General features: G+C 48.0%; 2 protein-coding genes across 5 annotated transcripts in view; both read right to left on the bottom strand.

Annotated features, from left to right (window-relative positions):
• The window catches only part of Ap3b2 (adaptor related protein complex 3 subunit beta 2), a 32,919-nt gene extending 19,199 nt beyond the window's left edge, over positions 1–13,720 (bottom strand). The window contains exons 1-4 of the mRNA XM_052159673.1: positions 13,543–13,720; positions 5,331–5,406; positions 5,128–5,202; positions 4,711–4,806 (exon numbers count right to left, since the gene is read on the bottom strand). Of these exons, the coding sequence (XP_052015633.1) occupies positions 4,711–4,806; positions 5,128–5,202; positions 5,331–5,406; positions 13,543–13,655 (360 nt within the window). The 5' untranslated portion in view covers positions 13,656–13,720. The remainder of the gene's footprint in view (positions 1–4,710; positions 4,807–5,127; positions 5,203–5,330; positions 5,407–13,542) is intronic.
• A 609-nt stretch (positions 13,721–14,329) lies between these two features.
• On the bottom strand, positions 14,330–18,641 carry LOC127681681 (uncharacterized). Of its 4 annotated transcripts, none has more exons than XM_052178190.1 (6): positions 18,418–18,641; positions 17,046–17,159; positions 16,226–16,357; positions 15,776–15,977; positions 15,340–15,587; positions 14,330–14,419 (listed from the first exon to the last, which is right to left on the bottom strand). In XM_052178190.1, the coding sequence occupies exons 2-6, from the start codon at positions 17,088–17,090 to the stop codon at positions 14,387–14,389; spliced, it is 660 nt and encodes a 219-aa protein (XP_052034150.1). In that variant the 5' UTR covers positions 17,091–17,159; positions 18,418–18,641; the 3' UTR covers positions 14,330–14,386. The 4 variants fall into 4 exon arrangements, with proteins under 4 accessions (XP_052034150.1, XP_052034170.1, XP_052034159.1 ...); XM_052178210.1 differs by having other exon boundaries at positions 16,340–16,357; XM_052178199.1 differs by having other exon boundaries at positions 17,046–17,063.
• Positions 18,642–18,849: the final 208 nt, after the last annotated feature.

Genomic DNA, 18,849 nt, shown 5'->3' with positions numbered 1-18,849 from the left:
TAGACAGGTGTGCTGGACTGCTACCGGAAGTCAGCTGTTACCCTGCTTTCTCAATCGAACAAAGAAACCCACAAAGTCAGGGGTGAACATGATGGTAATAACTGGCAAAATTATGGGACTGGTTTTTAATGGTGTGGTTTAACATCTCTTATTTGAAAAGCAGGAACCGGACGGTGGTGGCACATGCCTGTAATCCCAGCACGTGGGAGGCAGAGGCAGGTGGATTTCTGATTTCGAGGCCAGCCTGGTCTACAGAGTGAGTTCCAGGACAGCCAGGGCTATACAGAGAAACCCTGTCTCGAAAAAACAAATCCAAAAAACCAAAATGAATAAATAAAAAATAAAAAGCAAGAGCCTGTATTTTCTTCAACAAATTGTATCTCATCAACCACTAAAACTTTGCCTGCTTTGTTTAACCAGTTTTTTTGTTTGTTTGGTTGGTTGGTTTTGTTTTATTTTGGAAATGATCACAGGGACAAAAAACTATCTGTTTTCATTTGGGGAGAAGTAATTAGGTATTAGGTATCAGTGTGGCTCGTGATTTCAGCAAGGCATTCTGGGAGTCTTTCCTAACACTTCCTGGGCTGCCACTCTTAATATAGGCCTTCTATTTTACATAATCATGAAAGCATTTTAGGAGCAGAGTTTGGACCTTTCTTTTTATAGAAAAAAATCTCTTATGTACTATATGGATGCAACACCAGTCAGTCAATGAAAGCTGATTGGCCTGTAGCCGAGGCAGGAAATGGAAAGTGCCCATGCAATGGGCAGGAAGGATTCAGCGACAGAGCCAAGCTAAGGAGGATTTCGCCCCAGGAATAGAGGAAGACAGTCACATATAACTAAGGACCAGGTAGACAGCCATGAGGCAGAACTTAGAATAGCGAGATTATTAAAGTATAAACCAGTTGAGGAACACGCCTAGCTATATGGCCTAGGTATTTGTAAATATATTTGAGTCTCAGAGTCACTATTTTTGGGAGCTTGGGGCTGGGAGGAAAAACATGCACTTACAGAAAACTCTTTATTATATATTTTATCTGTGTATCATAGCCCTTTACACATGAAGGGTATTAAAATTTTTTTCTCCTTGCTTTTAGGATCTTCCAGAGTTAAGACAAAAAATGCTGGCTGATTATGCAGTTCTATGGGTCCACAATTTAACTTATTAACAAAACTGATAACCTGGAGACACTATATGCCACACACTATAAGCCAATGCCATGCTCCAAATAACCGCTTTCTGTTTTGGAAGGAGACACAAATTAAGGGACAGAACTGAAGTTCAAAGCCTTGCAATGGGTGTGGTGGCACATGTAGTCCCTGGAGAAGCTGAGGCACAGCCCAATGTCTGAAGCCACCCCGGGCAACTTAGTAAAGCTGTGTCCCCAAATAAATAAAAATAAAAAGGGCTAAGGATGAGGCAGATATGATTGTGTACATCTCTAGCCTCAGTACTCAGGAGACTTGAGAAGAATTGTGAGTTATGGGCTAGCTTGTACTACATGGCAAGTTCCTCGACAGCCCTGTCTAAAACACCAAAAGAAATAAAGTGGGGAGGGCTGGGGGTGGTTTGCGTGTGAGGGAGGCTGAGGAAGGAGAACAGTAGCGAGTTTGAGGGCCTGGTTCAAGCTCCAGACTGTAGAGGACCCTGGATTAGTGCTGCCTGCCTTGAAACAAACTCAATAACAGTGTCTCACGGGAGATCCCAGGGGCCACCCACAGAGACAGAATGACCCAAGTCCAGATTATCTGTTTCCAACCACAGGGACGAAAGAAAAGTTGGTAAAAAGAAAAAAACAGAAATATGGCTTCAGGTTAGCCGATGAAGAGAGAACCTGAGCATATGCAATGGTCCAAGCAGTCCCCAAACTCAGTAATCTAGAAACAAAGACTCTGTTTATATTATGAGGCCATTTACAAAACAGTACTGCATCGCTTAGGAATGCATAACCAATCAGCAAAGAGAAAACACATGGGCCAGGAGGATGACTCGGGCTAAAACACTCGCCACTAGATTCTCCTGAGCTTGATCCCTGGGATCCATGGGGTGGAAGGCAATCTGACCACTGCACATGCTTGCACACACAAAAGTAAATAAAGAAATATAATTTTAAAAAGAATAGATATATACATATGAAAAGTAGGGGAGATAGACAAGAGACAAACCAAGTTTTAAAAATTATAGTACAGAAGTTTCAATATAATGTAATTAATGTAATTAGAAAACAAACGAGACAGCCTGGTGGGGCAGGTGGTGGTGGCAGTGCTTTAATCCCAGCACTCGGAAGCCAGAGGCAGGACAGATCTCTGAGTTCAAGGCCAGCCTGGTCTACAGAATGAGTTCCAGTACAGCCAAGGCTACACAGAGAAACCCTGTCTTGGAAAAACAAAACAAAACAAAACAAGGGCAAGGGGTATGTCTTGTGGCTTATGAAGGAATGTGGTCCCTGCCACTGGAGATGTGTCACGGATGTTCAACAACAGCGGCTGTTAGGCCACCTCAGGACCAATCTATTAGCTGCCTATTTCTTTTTTTAGAATAAAGATTTATTAGAATATAACTATGTCCATTTCTTTAACACAAAATCTAGCAGTTGCATGTCTGAGACACTATAGCCTACAAGACCTAAATAATATTTGAACATTTTGTTGGCAACTGTTCTAGAGGGTTGGGGGGGAGTTGGTTTTTTGGTTTTTCATTCAGTTGGGTCAATTGAGATTTCTTACAGGAGGTAAGGGTCAGATTGTAGAAACTTAAAGAAAATGCAAAATATGTGCTGCTGTTTCAGAATAGATTTTATAAAATAATGTAATCTTGAGTCAAACAAGAGATTGCTTACCAATCCAAGATGGGAGCCCATAGGTTTGATATGTAAGACCAGTCTAGTATTTGTATGATATAAAGACACTCAATCTATTGGCTGATTAATGTGTATAAAGCAACCATGCTTGCTACCCTTCTCTGAGAACAGACCGCCCACCTTTCCTGCCAGCCCGGCTGGTTCGACCAGAGCTGAGCCCCAGAGAGGAGTAGTGGGTTCTCAGTCTGCCCAGCAGCTAGGGAAGTGTGGGACTCTGAAAAGGGTGAGGTGTACCGCAAGAGGTACGCTCACAGAACTAAAGTATAGAAAGAACAGGCAATAGAAATCATAATCAGAGCTTCAAAAAGATCCAGCAGGGAGGGGGAGGCTGCCCGAGTGCTCCACGGCAGAACCTCAATAGTCAGCAAGCACCCAGTGAGGATGAGCATGAGTGTATGAATTCAACCCCAGGCCTTGTAAGGAGGAGGAAGAGGGCAGGAAGGGAAGGAGGGGGAGGAGCAGGAGGAGGAGAAGGAAACAAAAACAAACAACCAGAGAAATATTCGCAGTTTGGTGAGGGGGTTTTCAGCCCACTGCCTCCTTCTAAAGACCTGAATCTCCACTGTCCCTCCATTTAGGTGATTTCCATTTCTTTTCTATCTGGCTCAGATTTCATTCTGCAGGAATAGATGTGATCTGGGTATTTAAAGGGTAATTGTTTTATTTTTAATATTCTTGTGTGTCTGAGACATGAGAAGCAGAAATTCTTTCCAATTCTTTGCAATTCTGGAATCACTAGCTGTACAAAGTATATAGAGAATGGGATTCCCAGAGTCAGTAGTGACAGGGGTGGGTGGTCCTTTGACTTCTCCAGTGACATTGGCAGCCAGTCTCCCAGGGAGAGGCCAATCCCCTGCGTGAGAAACTGGCTCTCAGCAAAACCTTTGCCCTCCCTAGCAGGTTGAAGGTAAAAAGGCTCTTCAAGTCACAAATGGCTTTAGGGACCAGGACCAGGAGACCAGGACTACAGCCAAGGCTCTACTGCCCAGGGTGAGACTCCTCTATCATCAGAATTCTTCCTGAGACTGGCGTGTGCCACAATTCATTCCTTTCTGCCAGCAGACATGAGGACTGAGACAGCCCCACTGTCTGGGACTTAAATGATTCATACTGGGGACATCCTGCTGTTAAAAAAAAAAAAGACTATACTAAAACTTAAGTTGAGATGTAATCCATATCCTGATTATAAGGCCACCTTTGACTCAGTGGAACCTTTAGGACATGACTGAGTCAGGAGGGCTCCAGATGAATGGATTATTGGCCCGAGAGTGGCTGTGTCTTATATGTGTCCCCCTCACTTTGTGCCACCAAGTGCCACCTTGGACCATCCAGCTTCCAGGACTGTGAGAAGAATAAACTTATTCTTTACAAATTACCCAGTCTATTATCTGGTTGTAGCTACAGAAAATGGATCAAGACAAGGTTTTATCATAGGCATCTCAGGTGGAGTGACATGGGCTCTGAGCACACAGTTCCTATCTTAAGTTCTGGGCTTTTTTGGTTCTTTTGAGACTGGGTTTCAATGTGTATCCTGGCTGTCCTGGAACTCACTATGTAGAACAGGCTGGCCTCAAATTCACAGCGATCTGCCTGCCTCTGCCTCCCAAGTGCTTAAAGTGATTAAAGGCATGTGCCATCACGATCACGACCTGGCCTTTCAAGTTCTTTGTGAGCCTGGCTTCTACCTGTTGAGGCATCACGATGGTCCTTCACTCTCCTCTGAGCCTGACCTTCCCAACTTCTGCAAGTGGAAGAGGTCTCCAGAGCCTACACAGTATTCATGGCTCCTGCCTGGCCCCACTCCTCCCAGTTCCAGTGAGGCCCAGACCCCATGCAGACCTCTGACCTTTAGGCCACGTTGGAAAGTAGAGATGGACAGTAGAGCTAGGTCTTGCTGCTCCTCGGCATATCGGACCAGGTACACGTAGACAAGTTTCTTCACCTAGGGGACAGCAGGAGTCTTGGAAGATTCCCTAGCAAGGGGAGGGACCTTCACCCCTCCCAGGATGCCATCACCACCTCTCCATGCAGCTGTGGTTCATGGAGTCAGGTTCTTCCGATAGAAGACAGCAGCCTTGAGTGTGTCCCCTGAATCCTCAACCCTGATTCACATCCAGTTCGGGGACATAAGGACAGTGTCTTCTAGGTCAGGGACAGTTTGAATAGGTCAAATCCCAAGGGATCAATCCTTTCTTCTTTACCCTGAGCCCCACTGAGGTTAGTCCTGGGTTGGGACTGGAGATTGTTTTGGGACGGTGCTTACCTCTATGTTCTTACAGGCCACGTTCTTCACCACTGCAGGGAACAGGTCTGAGGCGTTCTTCCCCCGGGCAATCATCTGGGTGTTGGGTCAAACAGGGAAAGAAGGAGGAGGCAGAAGAAGCACACTGATTAAGGCGAGGCCCTATACACCCAGGGTCACTGTTCTGGACCCCAGACCTAGAACCCACGGGAGGCCCCTCTTACTGCCACAATCCTCTTCATGGCTTCCAGCTTGAGGGAGTCCTTGTTGGTGTCCAACATCTCTTTCAGGTCATCATGCCTGGGGAGTGGGGAGGGTACAGAAGGTCAGATGAGGACAGGGGGAGGGGCACGGACCACAGGGGCCAGGCAGGAATCAGTCGAGTCTAGAGAGGGACTAGAGCCAGGGGGTGGGGTAGGGAGCAGAAATGGGCAAACTGCAGATTAGGGTTTCAGGAGAAACATGTTGGCCAGCCACTATTAGGGGTTGGATTGTGTCCCCCAGCCAAAAGAAAGGACGTTGAAGTCCTAATCCCCCTCCCCCATGCCTTAGAATTCTTGGAAACAGATTTGCTGAGGATATGGGCGAGGCACAGCTCAGCTGGTAAGGTGTTTGTCCCATAAGCATAAGGGCTGGGGTTCAAGTGCCAGCACCCACACAAAGCCTGTGAGACAGGAAGTGCCCGTAATCCCAGCACTGGGGAGGTGAATGCAAGAAGGTCCCTGGGGCTCGCTGGTCAGTCAGCCCAGGCTAAAGGGTGAGTCCCAGGTCCCAGTGAGAGACTCTGTCTGAGAAAACTCAGGTGGAAGACTTCTAAGGAATGACACTCAAAGGTGACCTCTGGTTTCCAAACACACACACACACACACACACCTTCATATATAAAAATATTTCTTGATATAATGGCATATAGCTCCATAAACCCAGGGAAAAGTGTACATATTAAGATATGAACAAATTAAAATACATTTACTGCACCTCAACTACCGAACATCACAGGGTACCCTGGCCTATCTTCAATGTGCCCAGAAGTCTTGTATTAGCTGACTGATGGGCACAGCGTCAAAATATTACACGGTACATTGCTAGCTTGGGAAAGGAATAAAACTCAAAATACTTTTTATGGAATGTACTCTCCTTCCTCAGCACCATAAAGTCAAAAACTCACAGACTGGACCATCATTAACTGGGGACTACCTGCTGAAGATAAATGAAGCTACGCTGTAGGCGGGTGGCTCCTCCCTGCAGTGTGTCTCCTGTATGTTTAGTTGTTCAGTTGGGGACACATCTTGATATATAGCCCAAGCTGGACTCCTTCCTCAGCCTGATGATTCTCCTGTCTCAGCTCCTGGAGTGCTAAGATTGCTAGCATGCACCATCCCACCCAGATCTTCTGGTGATCCCACTCAAATCGACAGAGACTCACAAAGAGAACACTGTGAAGACATAGAACTGAAGATGTTCTTCTGTAAGCCAGGAAGCATCAATGGTTGCCACCAAGCCCCTGGAATTTGAAAAGGATTCCTGTCTGGGATTCTCTTAGGCCTTGCTAATACCATGATTTCTGGCCTTCTGAACTGTAAAAGAGAAAGTTTCTATTTGGGGGTCTGGAGATGAAGCTCAGCTGTTAAGAGGCTTGCTTAGCTTCATAAAGTCCTCGGTTTGATCCCCAAATATCTCAGGCATGGTGGTACATCCCAGTGCTCAGGAATAGGACGCAGGAGGATCAGGAGACCCTGTCCCCCCAAAAGTAACCCAGGTTGTGGTTTCTTAGTTTGTTTGTTCTTGTTTCATTACATCAGCCATGAAAACCTAGGATAGCTGGCCCTAATCGGCACTCAGGAGGAGAGGCAAATGGACTTCTATGAGTTTCAGGGCAGGGCAGCCATGGCTATATAATGAGACCCTGTCTCAAAAACCAAACCAAGGAACAAAAAAGTCAGAGATCCAGGGGCAGAGGGCCAAGGGTGCATGTATGAGTGTCACAGACTAACAGAAAAGCGGGGAGAGGCAGGAACACCAAGTAACCCACTCCCCAAGAACTCTAGGAAGTGTCCCTAGCTTTCGTGTACACATGCGAATGCACACACTCTTGAGCACTTGTAGAAGCCCAAGTAAATAAAACACATACACACGTAAATAGCAAATGATTTTTCTGAAGAGATTTTCCAACAGAAAACAAAATAGAAAGGGGATGCTTTCCAGAAGACAGAGGCCCTTGCCAGCCGGCAGATGACCAGCAGAAAACACCCAGCCCTGTCAATAGTAATTCAAAATGCCTTTGTCTTGGTGGATGCCCTCAAAGCAAGAAAATTTCTGGAGCTCTCAGAGCAAAGAGCGTAAGACAACCACTTAGTCCCTCTCACTGCTGGAACTGTAGCTGTTCCTTAAGAAACAGTCCCTCTTGGAGGCAGGCTTCCTTAAGACCCAGGAAGGAAACAAAATGTTAAAGATCAGAAAATAAAACAAAATTTGCCAGGTGCCTCCCCAAAGTTACATATGGTTAACTGTCTTGGAGAGAAGAGACTTCCACAGGCCTAACCAAAATTATGGAACCCCAAAACGCTGCTTCTATGAACTGTCAACCATGCTGGAGCGGGGGTTTTCAGTGATGTAGCCACCTCAGAGTCACCCAAGCTTTGGTAGGTAATTGTTCACCCATACTCCTCAACTCCTGGTTCACTGAGCTGGACTTAGGTAGACTTGTTTCTTTGGTGCCATATCTGGGGTGGATCTATATCTATTCATGTCAATCCAGAAAAAGTCACACAGCACCCCCAAACATAGACCTGGTTATCAGTTACTCAGAGGTGTGGCGCTGAGGTGAGGACAGACGCATAGACTATTTGGATGGCCCTTGGCAGTACCGAGAGTCTTGGAAGCTGAAGGAGATGGGCAGCAACTTTGCCAGTGTGTAAGTGTGCACTGCTATACCCCTCCAAACACACACGCCATACTTAATTAAAACAATCAAGTACTTCTCGAATGTACCGCACAGACTTCCACCCCTGTGGATATGACTATACCCGAGAGACAGAACTATACTCCGAACCATCCCTCATAGACACAAATAGTCATATACATGAGTGTCAGTCACAAATCCCAGAGAAACACACAGACTCCCAGAAATATACATATACAATACAGTATCCTGACATAGAAGCACGCTAAATGCATGAAGCCCCAGGCACACTTCAGTTACACACCTATACTACATATGCCACGAGACCTCTCCATACCCTGCAGCACCATCCACAGACATACACACCACACACAGGCCCCTTACAGTCACACACCACAGTCATATCTAATACATATACAACCTTAATACATTTGGTCACTGAAGGCTTATTTGCCAAATGGCTAGGGGACTTCAAGACGCATGAGGGGATCCTGAGGGTCAAACCTGGTGAGGGGTGGGGGTGGGGTGAGGAAGGCAATGGCTCAGATGCCAGTAACTCTATGCTCCCTAAAAGCTACCTCACACCAGGGTGTCCTTGCCACACCTAAAATGTCTCAGGCCCCTGTCAAATGCACACACCCCAGGGCATCCCACCCACAAAACAACTAATGCATTTCAGGGGCTAGGTATAAAAAACAGCAGACAGAACTGATCTTCAGATGCCCACAACTCAGACTAGACCTCTTGGGATGAGATGGCTTCTGCCCCTTTCCCTTCTGGGGAGAGATGGACCTCACCCCTCTATTGTTCCCCCTCCTCCCACTGGCTTCAAGTTCCCAGGAGGCAGAGAGAGGGAGAGGCATGCAACAATGCGGAGGGAGGTCATGAAATATTCACCTCCCAGTCAGATCCTTTATCTTTCCACTCCTTCCAACCAACCTGATCCCTGACCTACTCCGGATTAGCAGACTTTCCTGATGGTGGCTAGAGCGCCCAGGTGTGTCACAGGTAACCTTAGGATCAAGCACACCCACCCACCTCCCCCAGTGGCCACTGGGCTCCCTCCCCAGTTTCAGTCTACCACCCAGACAGACTGGACAGACTTGGACTGTGGGGTTTTGTTTTTCTGTCCCCACACTTTATCCTGAGACCATTCCTCAGGACAGAGCTCCAGCGGAGAGAACAGTCAAGGTGGAGCCTCGAGCCGTGAGTGCTCTCCAGCCTCCTCCCCTCAGAGCTCCAGGGAGTTAGGCTCCGTATATCCCTTGGCCATACTCTCCAGTGCCCTGTGACCTCTACTTGCAGCCCCCAAGCCTAGACACTGAACACCTAGTGCCCTGCTATCTGAGGAGCTAAAATATGAAGTATCTGTCCTAACTGTAGCAGCTCCCCATTCCCTGACCTTCTCAGGTCTCTGGGGACAGACATGGGATTGTCCCTCTGTACCTTAGTGGCTGGCTCTGGGTCTGGCCTTGGCCAACCTCAGGACAAGGTTCTTCTATCAATGTTTCTGGGGTTGTGTCTTCCTCAGGAGCCTGCAGCCACCGAAGTTCCTCAGGCTTTAAGGCCTGGTACCAAGGTGGGGGGCCACCTTCAGGGCCTAGCACAGGACTGGAAGCCTCCTCCTGATGGTCCCCTCTGGCCCCTGGCCTTATTACAGTCCCTGGGAGCTGCAGGAATCGCTGCATCTGGCATCCGGTCCAGCTCCAGGAGAGTACTAAGCTGGGACTGCCTGTCACTGCCCACTGCCACCAGTAGGCCCCACCCTGAAACTCGTAACGCGACACTGGCCTCCTAGGAGGATCAGGTTTCCTCTTCCGTGCTCAGAAGCAAAAAGCCACAGGAGGTACAGGATGGCTAGAGGGAGGGCCTGAGCCCAACCCAGGCTGGGGGTAAGAAGTTCAGGGGAAAAGGTGTGGTGTTGTTTTGTTTTGGTTTTCTCCACTCCAAATCTCATAGCCATAATGAATCCTAAGTTTTCTCAGAACTGTGTTTTTCCCTTTTCCCTAGAAATCTCAAACATCTTTCCCACCCCCAACCCCACCCCCACCCCACTCATTCTAGCCCAGTCTCTTGATCCTCATCAGTCCTCCCAAAGCCAGTTTGTGGGATATAGAGTTATCTAAAAAAAACAAACCAGGAGGCTGGCTGGTGAGGGAGTATTTAGGTTGGTCTAATGGAGGTGGGAAGATCCTTGCACTAGCAGCATCCAATGAGCTGGGCACCCCAACTGAATAAAAAGGAGAAAGTGGGGGGGAGGGAATGAGAGGGGACGGACTCTAGAGATGGCTCAGTGGTTGAGTTCTGGCTGTTCTTCCAGAGCACCCTGGTTCAATAATCAGCACCCACATGACAGCTCACAGCTGACTATAACTCTGGTTCCATGGCATCAGATGGCTTCTTCTGCACACAATACGGTGGGCATGCATGCATGCAAGCAAATCACCTATGCACATAAAGTAAAAATAATAAATTAAAAAAAAGAATTATAGCAGACTTAGAGAGAGAGAGAGAGAAAGAGAGAGAGAGCATGAAGCCCCATCCTCCTGGCTTCATGACTGAGGACGACATGGGCCCAGCTACCTCAAACTCTTGCTATCATAGTTCCCCGCCATAATGGATATCCTTAAACTAGAAGCCAAAATAAACCCTTGCTTAAATTGCTTCTGTCAGATATTTGATCAAACAATAGAAAAGTAATCCCTTAAATCCCCTTTGCCTCTCCTAATCTAAGTCAGAACACCTTAAACAGTTTCTACTTAGCAGCTCTTTGCATCTGACAATTTTTTTACACAACTCCATGTTTACAGGTATACAAAACAGGTATACAAAGCAAGCACTTACTGACAATAAATCAAAAAAATTATTTTAAAACAATTCTTTGGAGCTGGAGAAATGACTCAGCAATTAAGAGTATTTGAATGAAAGACTTGAGTTCAAGTCAGGCAGTGGTGGCACACGCCTTTAATCCCATCTTAGTACTTAGGAGACCGAGGCAGGTGCATCTCTCTGAGTTCCATGCCAGCATGGTCTGCAGAAAGAGTTCCAGGATAGCTATGGCTGCACAGAGAAAGCTTGTCTCAAAAAACCAAATGACTAGTTCAGCAAGAGACCCTTTACCAAAGGAGTGAGACAGAGAATGACCAAAAAGGATATCCTCCTGCAGTTGGATAGCATGCCCACCGCTCACACATGTGCACATACACCATACATGTATACTTCACACACATATGCAAACTCACACATGCACATAAATAAAAAGTTACCAAAAACCAGTTATTTAGTACACATATGATTTCAACACTCAGTACTAAAGCAAATTTGCATAGTAAGGTGTTTGTGTAACATTATAATCTAAAGCTGTACTAATCTGATACATGCTGAGGAACGATGATAGGACAATATTAAAAGTCTTTATTTCTGTAATTAAACCATTACATTTCCCTAAGAGCAGATTTTCTATGTACAGTTGAAAGTGCTGCAGTTCACAGCATGTCAGTCTCCAGGGATAATCTCCGGTGCACACCAAGGTGTGTCAGGCAGTGTCTGTCAGTGTTTGGTGTGATGGAATCACAGTTGTGAAGTGCAAATGCTATGCCGTTAGACTCACAGCAGCAGTAAAGTCACAGTGTGCACCATGAGTCAGAAACCTGACTTCTACTGTATGTTTGACATTCATTAATTTTTCATTTTTGTGTGTTCAGTATCCTTTAGGTTGCCAACCTTTTTGTGAATACTACATTCAGTTAACAGGCCCAATGGGGACCCACGGTTTAAACAACTTAGACTTAGGTCATCCCCATGCCCAGCCAGTCAACTCTAACATCTCCTTCCCTTGTCTCTTGCTCAACCCAGATCACTTTCAGTCTCCTCAGTCTGGCCTGAGGTCCTTCCAACATCCAAATCTGGTGGCAGCACCTGCTTAGAGCCCTCATCCATCCTAGTGACTTGCAGTGATCCTAGCCACTCCCTGCTGACATCAGAAGAACCCACGCTGTTGCTTTCCTTAGTCCTCTGGGATGTAGGAAATATAAATGAAATATGCTTACTTATTTACGTATTTATTTGTAACCCTGACTTGTAAATAAAATGTTTGTTTGTTTGTTTGTTTGTTTGTAGCCTTGGCTGGCCTAGAACTTGCTATGTAGACCAGGCTGGTCTTGAATTCAAAGAAGTCTGTATGCCTCTTCCTCTGAGTGTTGGGATTAAACGTGAGCACCATCGCACGCAGCTGTGCATCTTTTATACCAATGGAGGGTTTGTTTGTTTGTTTGTTTGTTTAGTTTGTTTGTTTGTTTGGATTTATTTTTTTCGAGACAGGGTTTCTCTGTGTAGCCCTGGCTGTCCTGAAACTCACTCTGTAGACCAGGCTGGCCTCGAACTCAGAAATCCGCCTGCCTCTGCCTCCCAGAATGCTGGGATTACAGGCATGCGCCACCACCACCCCGCTCCAATGGAGTTTTTATTATGTTATATAGAGCAGAAGTCTCCATTCCTTTGTCTCAGGTGTACTCTTCCCAGTAGAGGCCTGCCAGCTCTAACGGCTATGAATTCTGGATGGCCTCACAACCTAACAATTTGTCTAAGATCAAAGTATGTGCTCACAGCTGCATCCTGTTCTCAGAAGTTGCACTTTGCTTACCAGTTGCCTGGCTTTTAAGGGTTTGTTGCTGTTTGCAGCCGATTGAGCATGTGAGGCCTAGCACGGACCATGCAGTGTGAGGAACAGGGTCACCCTGTCTAGTAATAAAAATCCAGTGGAATTCCCACTAGGTGCACCTTCCTGTTTGAATCACCCTTCTGCAGAAGTACATTTGCTTGCCCCTTGTGCTTTGGATTGTGTGGTCATTTCCCTGAGACCCCAGACCCACTTCTAACATGGGAGTACCTTCCTTCCTGAATTGGAACATGTCTTGCACTTCCCATCTTGACCCTTGACTTGTCAGGGCTTCATTTGTGCTCCCTGTTGGAGCATTCTGTTGGCTCCTGTTCACTACTCTGGTATGTGACTAGCAGCTCTTTAATATATGTGCTATTGAATTTATGAACAAATAAATGAATGAGGCAAAAGCAAGATTCAAATCAAGGAGGCCTGAGTCATAGGGCAATGCGGGGGTTGGGGGACAGGAGTGAAAATGAGATGGAAGATGGAGAAATGAATTTGCAGGAGGAGTCAGTTTCTCAGTCTACATCCACACTCAGAAACTCCAATTCACCAATTCAGACCCCTCCCCTATGGAATTGGTTTTGGGGGTTTTGTTTTGGTTTCTCTTAGAGCCAGCGAATAAAAGGCTGCAAAGAGTAGATCCATCATCGCTGCTGTTCCTTAAGAACCCAGTTCCTTAAGGGTCTGGCTGGCCCCTCCCCCACCAGCCTCGGGTCCCCCGCCCCCTCTTAGCTAAAGGCGAAGTGGCCCGGCTGAGGGAACCCCGCGGAGCGTGCAGGGCGGGTCTGGGTCGCAGGGCCGCAGCCTCGCGGGCGCTGTCCATGGTGCCCGCGCGTCAGCCGCACCCGGCCGGCGCTCGCTAGCTCACCGCTTGTAGTCTGAGGAGAAGATACCGCCGCTAGCCGGGTCGTGGCCATACTCCGGCTCCCCAGGGCCGGCTGAGCCGCTCTTGTCTTCGCTGTAGGCCGGAGCGGCCGACATGGATCTGCGCTGAGGGGTGGCTGGGCGGCCGGGTTGGGCTGGGGCCGAGGAAGGGGATGCAAGCCTCGCTCTGCAGAGCTGTAATCTGCGCGGCGGAGGCAGCGCGCAGATTCAGCAATCAGGACCGAGCACTCAGGTTCTTAAAGGGACCCGCACCACCCATGGAGTGCAGGGATGGGGTGAGCGGACAGGGGAAGGAGGAACAGCGCCTGCCCCGCCCCAATCTCTCAGAACTCCCTGGCACCTGTGTCTTCACAGTTAAAGCAACTGCAAGCATCTAAAGGCCTCCCACAGTGAGCGAGGCTGCTGAACTGATAACTGAATAGTCTTTGGAGGGATGCTCTCTCGATCACCTGACCTCCACGGGCCCGCCCACCCATGCGGCGAAGGAGGAGGACTTGGGGGACACTGAAAGAAGGCCATCCTACAGGCCTGGGTTGGAACATCCACCTTGGAGATTTAGGGGTGGGTGCCTTTCCAACCTTTTTCACACTGTCTAAATCCCTTTGCGGATAACCTGCTTACTCACTGGGAATCATAGCAACTTCCTGGAAGAAGTGGAAGTTAAGAGCAGGCTGACCCAGGAAGCAAAGTGCTAAGGGCATTCTGGGAGCAAAAGAGTTCCAGGTGGAGTAAAGAGAACCTCAGACATCCTAATTACATTTGGGAAAATATTTTAATGATCCTTTCTGAAACCACGTCTGGCCCATTCAGGAGCACCCAAGGTCTCATTAATCCCAGGTTAGGTTCCTGTCCATTAACATCTAGGAGGGAAGGAAAACAGATTGAGTTAGAGTCTGGTGTAATTGTCAGGTCTCCAGGAATCCTAAGACCCAAGGAAGGAAGGAAGGAGGGAAAGAAGGAAAGATGGTAGCTAGATCTGGATTAGAGAGAGCGCCCTGAACTAGGCTGATGCATGAGTGAGTTGTTTATCTTTGGGCTAGAGTTTTGTACAAGAGGCTGAGTGATTGGGAACTCCTAGCCAGGCTTAGAGAACGAAAGAATTGCCTAGGACTGAGTCTGGATTTGTAGACTAGGATCCCCAGTTCTCTAAGATCAGAGTTGGTAGACTGTTTGGAAAAGGGTAAACCCGAGAAAGGTGGACTTTGGGTCAATAGAAAGTTCTACTGCAGCCGGGCAGTAGTGGCACACGCCTGTAATCCCAGCACTTGGGAGGCAGAGGCAGGTGGATTTCTGAGTTCGAGGCCAGCCTGGTCTACAGAGTGAGTTCCAGGACAACCAGGGCTACACAGAGAAACCCTGTCTTGAAAAAAAACAAATCCAAAAAAAAGAAAGAAAGAAAGAAAGAAAGAAAGAAAGAAAGAAAGAAAGAAAGAAAGAAAGAAAGTTCTACTGCAAAAAGAAAAATGGCATTGGAGCAGCCCTTGGGTTGGAGATTGGTCATATTTAGTAAATATATCTGCTCAGGATCTAAGAACAGGAGCCTGAGGTCTACCTGGTGCCAAAGGGTTTCAAAGTATGTAACTTCAACAAATAGGAACACCTATTTGTTTCTGGGGACTTTGGATTACCAGAGTAAAGAGCTTAAGATGGAAGGAACCTGGTCTGGGTGCAGTGAAGAGGGGAATCATCTGTATTGTGGTAGAGCAAGTGTGGTTAGGTGCCTTTGTTAGCAGACCCGGCTGGGGTGGGATGTGGGGGAGTAGATGAGAGAGGCACTTACCACGTCCATGCCCAACAGGTTCAGTGCAAAGTGCACGCAGTTGCTGTTAGTAGGATGGTAGGGAGGAGGATCGTTGTTCATAGCTTCTTGCATGCGACTCTCCAGCACCCTAGGGTCAATGCCATCGCGCCTGCGTAGCACACGCCAGAGGTGTCGGGAGCGCTGCATAGCTCGGTGCCCCTGTTTACACACGACACCCTCACAATAACCCAGAAGCATTTGTCCTCTACTGTGGTTGGAGGTCCTGCCTGTGGAAGGAGCAGGCCCAAAATCAGAGCAACTTCGGTGTGACTCAGTAATCTGCCCCAGCATTTCCTCAAATTGAAGCCCCACCCCCTAGCTGCCACGCTCTCTCCTACCCCACCCCCATCTTCAGAGACCTACACCTTCATCCCAGCACAGTTTGCACACGAGTGGCCGAATTTCTTATGCTCACCCTCAAAGTGTATGATCTCTCCGTGGCCGCAGTAAACCCCCACGTGGGCCCCGCACCACAGTGCCTTAGGGGACTGCAACTTGAACAGGAACAGGTCTCCAGGCTGAGGCTCGCAGTTTTCTATCTCCACCTCCTGAAAGTGCTTACCCATGAGGACCTCAGAGAAGAAGAACTGAAAGGTGCTGGATGCCCCTGCCAGGGTCTAAGAGAAGAAACATGGCGGATTGCAGGGTGTGTGCGCAGACACAACTGGGTCATCCCACTCATCACAAATGGTAGACCCGGCTTGGGGTTGGGCACTGGGCAAAAAGTCTTTGCTGCTTTACACCTTCCTCCCTGTCCTTACCGGGCTCCAGAGGCCTGGAAATCACGAATATACACTGCCTTGAGCCACCTGCTAGGGATGCCATAGTGTCCAGCAATTGGGACCTCCTCCCCACCCATAGTTACCCACTTATCCCCATTCCTTTCACGTTCCCTCCCCCTGCTCCGGTCTTCTTCCTCGTCAGTCGTCCATGTTGCCATTCCTACAAGCAACACTGCCTTCTGGGTGTCAGCTGGTACCTGGATTGAGGAATGGACCTGAAGAAGCAGGAAACGCACAGTGAGGTTGGAAGGGGCCGGTCTCTCCCAAGTCCAATAACCTCAGAGCAAGCATGCACTCGTTTGCTCCTTGTTACAATTCTCAAGATCAGTCGAATATTCTTATTTTCAGGAGGAAATTGAAGTACATCAACTCTGGCTAATCTGGGTTCACATGGCCATCGGGGTCCCATGTAATAAATACTATTGCATTTTTTTTTCTATAATGATCTGAAAAATCCGGTTTAGTTTCTGGTCTTTTCTAGGAACAGAGGGTGATTTCACTGTCTGGGGTTATATCTAAGCTTTGGTTTTAGAGGTGGTGGGGGCAGATTGACCCCACACACACACACACAGAGAGAGAGAGAGAGAGGCAGAGACAGAAAGAAACAGAAAGAGAGAAGGAGGAGGAGGAGGGAGTGAGGAGGAGTGAGGTAGGACCTAGAAGCCACAAGTGACCATGACCATCTTTGTGTTCTTGTGCCCTTTGGTCATCTGCTTAACATCCGCCCAATGGGAGAATACCTCTTTACTTCCAGCCTCCCCCTTGTCCTGTACCCACATACCCACCAAGTCAAGCAAAAGTCACAGCTATGGAAGAGGGTGGGCTGTCCTAGCCCCTGCTGAGGCAGCTGCCACCCTGCCTGAGGAAGAGACAAGATGAGCCAAGAACTTCCGCTCCATTTACCTGTGATATGAAGCTCATCTGGGGAGAGAGAAACCAGCCCAGCATCAGCACCTGCCGCTGCACCGCCTCCCTGCTCGGTATCTGTGTGTGGTGCCTTAAGTCTGCGCAAGATGGCTGGCCACAGATTGAGAGACATCTACAGATGGGACATCAAAAGGCCCCACCCCACCCCCATCTCTATCTCTCTGCCTCTGTGTGTATGTGTGTGTGTGTGTGTGTGTGTGTGTGTGTGTGTCCCTTCTTCCCTCCCTGCCTTCCTCCTTCCGACCCTCCCTCCCTCCTTCAGTTTCCTCATCTGGGACCTGGGAACAATAAGGTTGGAAAGTTGGGCATCACCTGACCACCTTGAAGCTCTAAGAGCTCTTTGTGATTAATCAAGGCCAGGGGGCAGGGTTTGTTTATCTAAGATCTGGCTGGCTCCTGAACTTGTGCATTGCCAGTGCATGCACATTTGGGCACCAAGTGGAGGGCTGGGGAGAATACATCTTTCTCAGTTCAGAGGAGAAGAACAATAGGTCTCAAAGGCTGGTGGCCTCCCTGTGACCCCTGCCTCAGAGATCAGAGGCAATCAATCACTCGACTGGAAAGTGCAGACACTCCCTCATATTTCCCACTGGAGTTGGGGGTGCAGCAGGGAGGCACTCTGGATGCTGTACCTATGCCCTGCACCTTCCAACAGGAATCCAGGTCCATGGCTGGTGTTCCACCCGCAATGATAATAATAATAATGATAATAATGTGTGTTGCCAAAAAGCGGTGTGAAGACCCCAGTGGGCTCTAATACCATTGTCCTGTAGATTCTACTGTCTTTCTCATTTAGAAGAAGCGGGAAATGGGACTAGGGGAGGTTGTTAAGGTTACATCAAAAAAGTTGTAAACCAGTATTCAAACTCAGGCCATCTGACTAAACCCGAGTACAAGACTACCAATGCTGGAGACTTTCTCAAAAGAAATAGGGAACTCCGGTCTCCAGCCCCCAGCACCAGGAAGTATTGATCCTGTTTTCTTCCTTAAGAAAGAAACATTTAGCATTCATTTAGTCAAGTAGTAAAGAGAGAAAGAGCAACACCCTGGAGCCATCGGAGCAGGAGAAACCAGCATCCCATTTCACTACCCCAGGGCCTGACCACACTGCCCACCCTCTCCGGAAAGCTTGCTTGGAGGTCTGAGCCTTTCCTCTCTCACCCTGGCTATCAGAAACAGCAGTGGCAGAGCTGTTCGTGTGACTGGGATTGCTGCTCCCAACCAGGCACCTAGGCCTTAAACAAGGTCAGAGGAGTGGAGGTCTAACTTTTCTGACTTTCTGTCCCCTTCTGGAGGCTCTGGTCGCAGTGAGCCCACCCTAATCTTAGCCCTAATGCTCGCAGCTTACCTTGCAGTAGCCACTTTACTCGGTTGTGAGATGTTTGTCTTCTGTGGCCAGGGGAAAGAGGACAAGTTAGCCATGGGTCTGGTAGATAAAAGGCTAACCAGGAAGTCCTGAGGCCAGATTCTGACCATCAGGGCCCCAGCCAATCTGACTGAGGAAACGGCACTTTAGATATGACCCTGGGGGCAGGCAAGAAGCCAGGGCATGAGGGCTGGGGTCCAGGTGGGAAAAAGGTGCCTCTTTCCCCTCCTCCCACCTTTCAACATCTAATATCTGATATGAAGACTGCCTGTTTGTTTCAACACCATTTCCTTCCCCTTCCCTGACCTTGGGTACTCAACACTGCACCCTACCTTGTCAGAGACTAGGAGCTAACTTTCACTCCCCAACTCCCCATGAATTTACTTTTATTTATTTATTTATTTATTTATTTAT

This window comes from Apodemus sylvaticus, chromosome 1 (genome assembly GCF_947179515.1).
Source record: "Apodemus sylvaticus chromosome 1, mApoSyl1.1, whole genome shotgun sequence".
NCBI classification, from domain to species: Eukaryota; Metazoa; Chordata; class Mammalia; order Rodentia; family Muridae; genus Apodemus; species Apodemus sylvaticus.
Note: the sequence above shows the minus strand (reverse complement) of the source record. Positions and strands in the feature narration are given on the sequence as shown.

What these genes read in the sequence shown, in the direction of transcription:
- LOC127681681 (XM_052178190.1), bottom strand. Translation starts at nt 17,090, where the DNA reads ATGCTGGGCTGGTTTCTCTCTCCCCAGATGAGCTTCATATCACAG. An exon ending in AAAGGAATGGGGATAAGTGG is followed by an intron (nt 15,978 to 16,225) that starts GTAACTATGGGT and finishes TTCTTCTCTTAG; the next exon opens with ACCCTGGCAGGGGCATCCAG. An exon ending in ACCTGTTGGGCATGGACGTG is followed by an intron (nt 14,420 to 15,339) that starts GTAAGTGCCTCT and finishes CTTCCCTCCTAG; the next exon opens with ATGTTAATGGACAGGAACCT.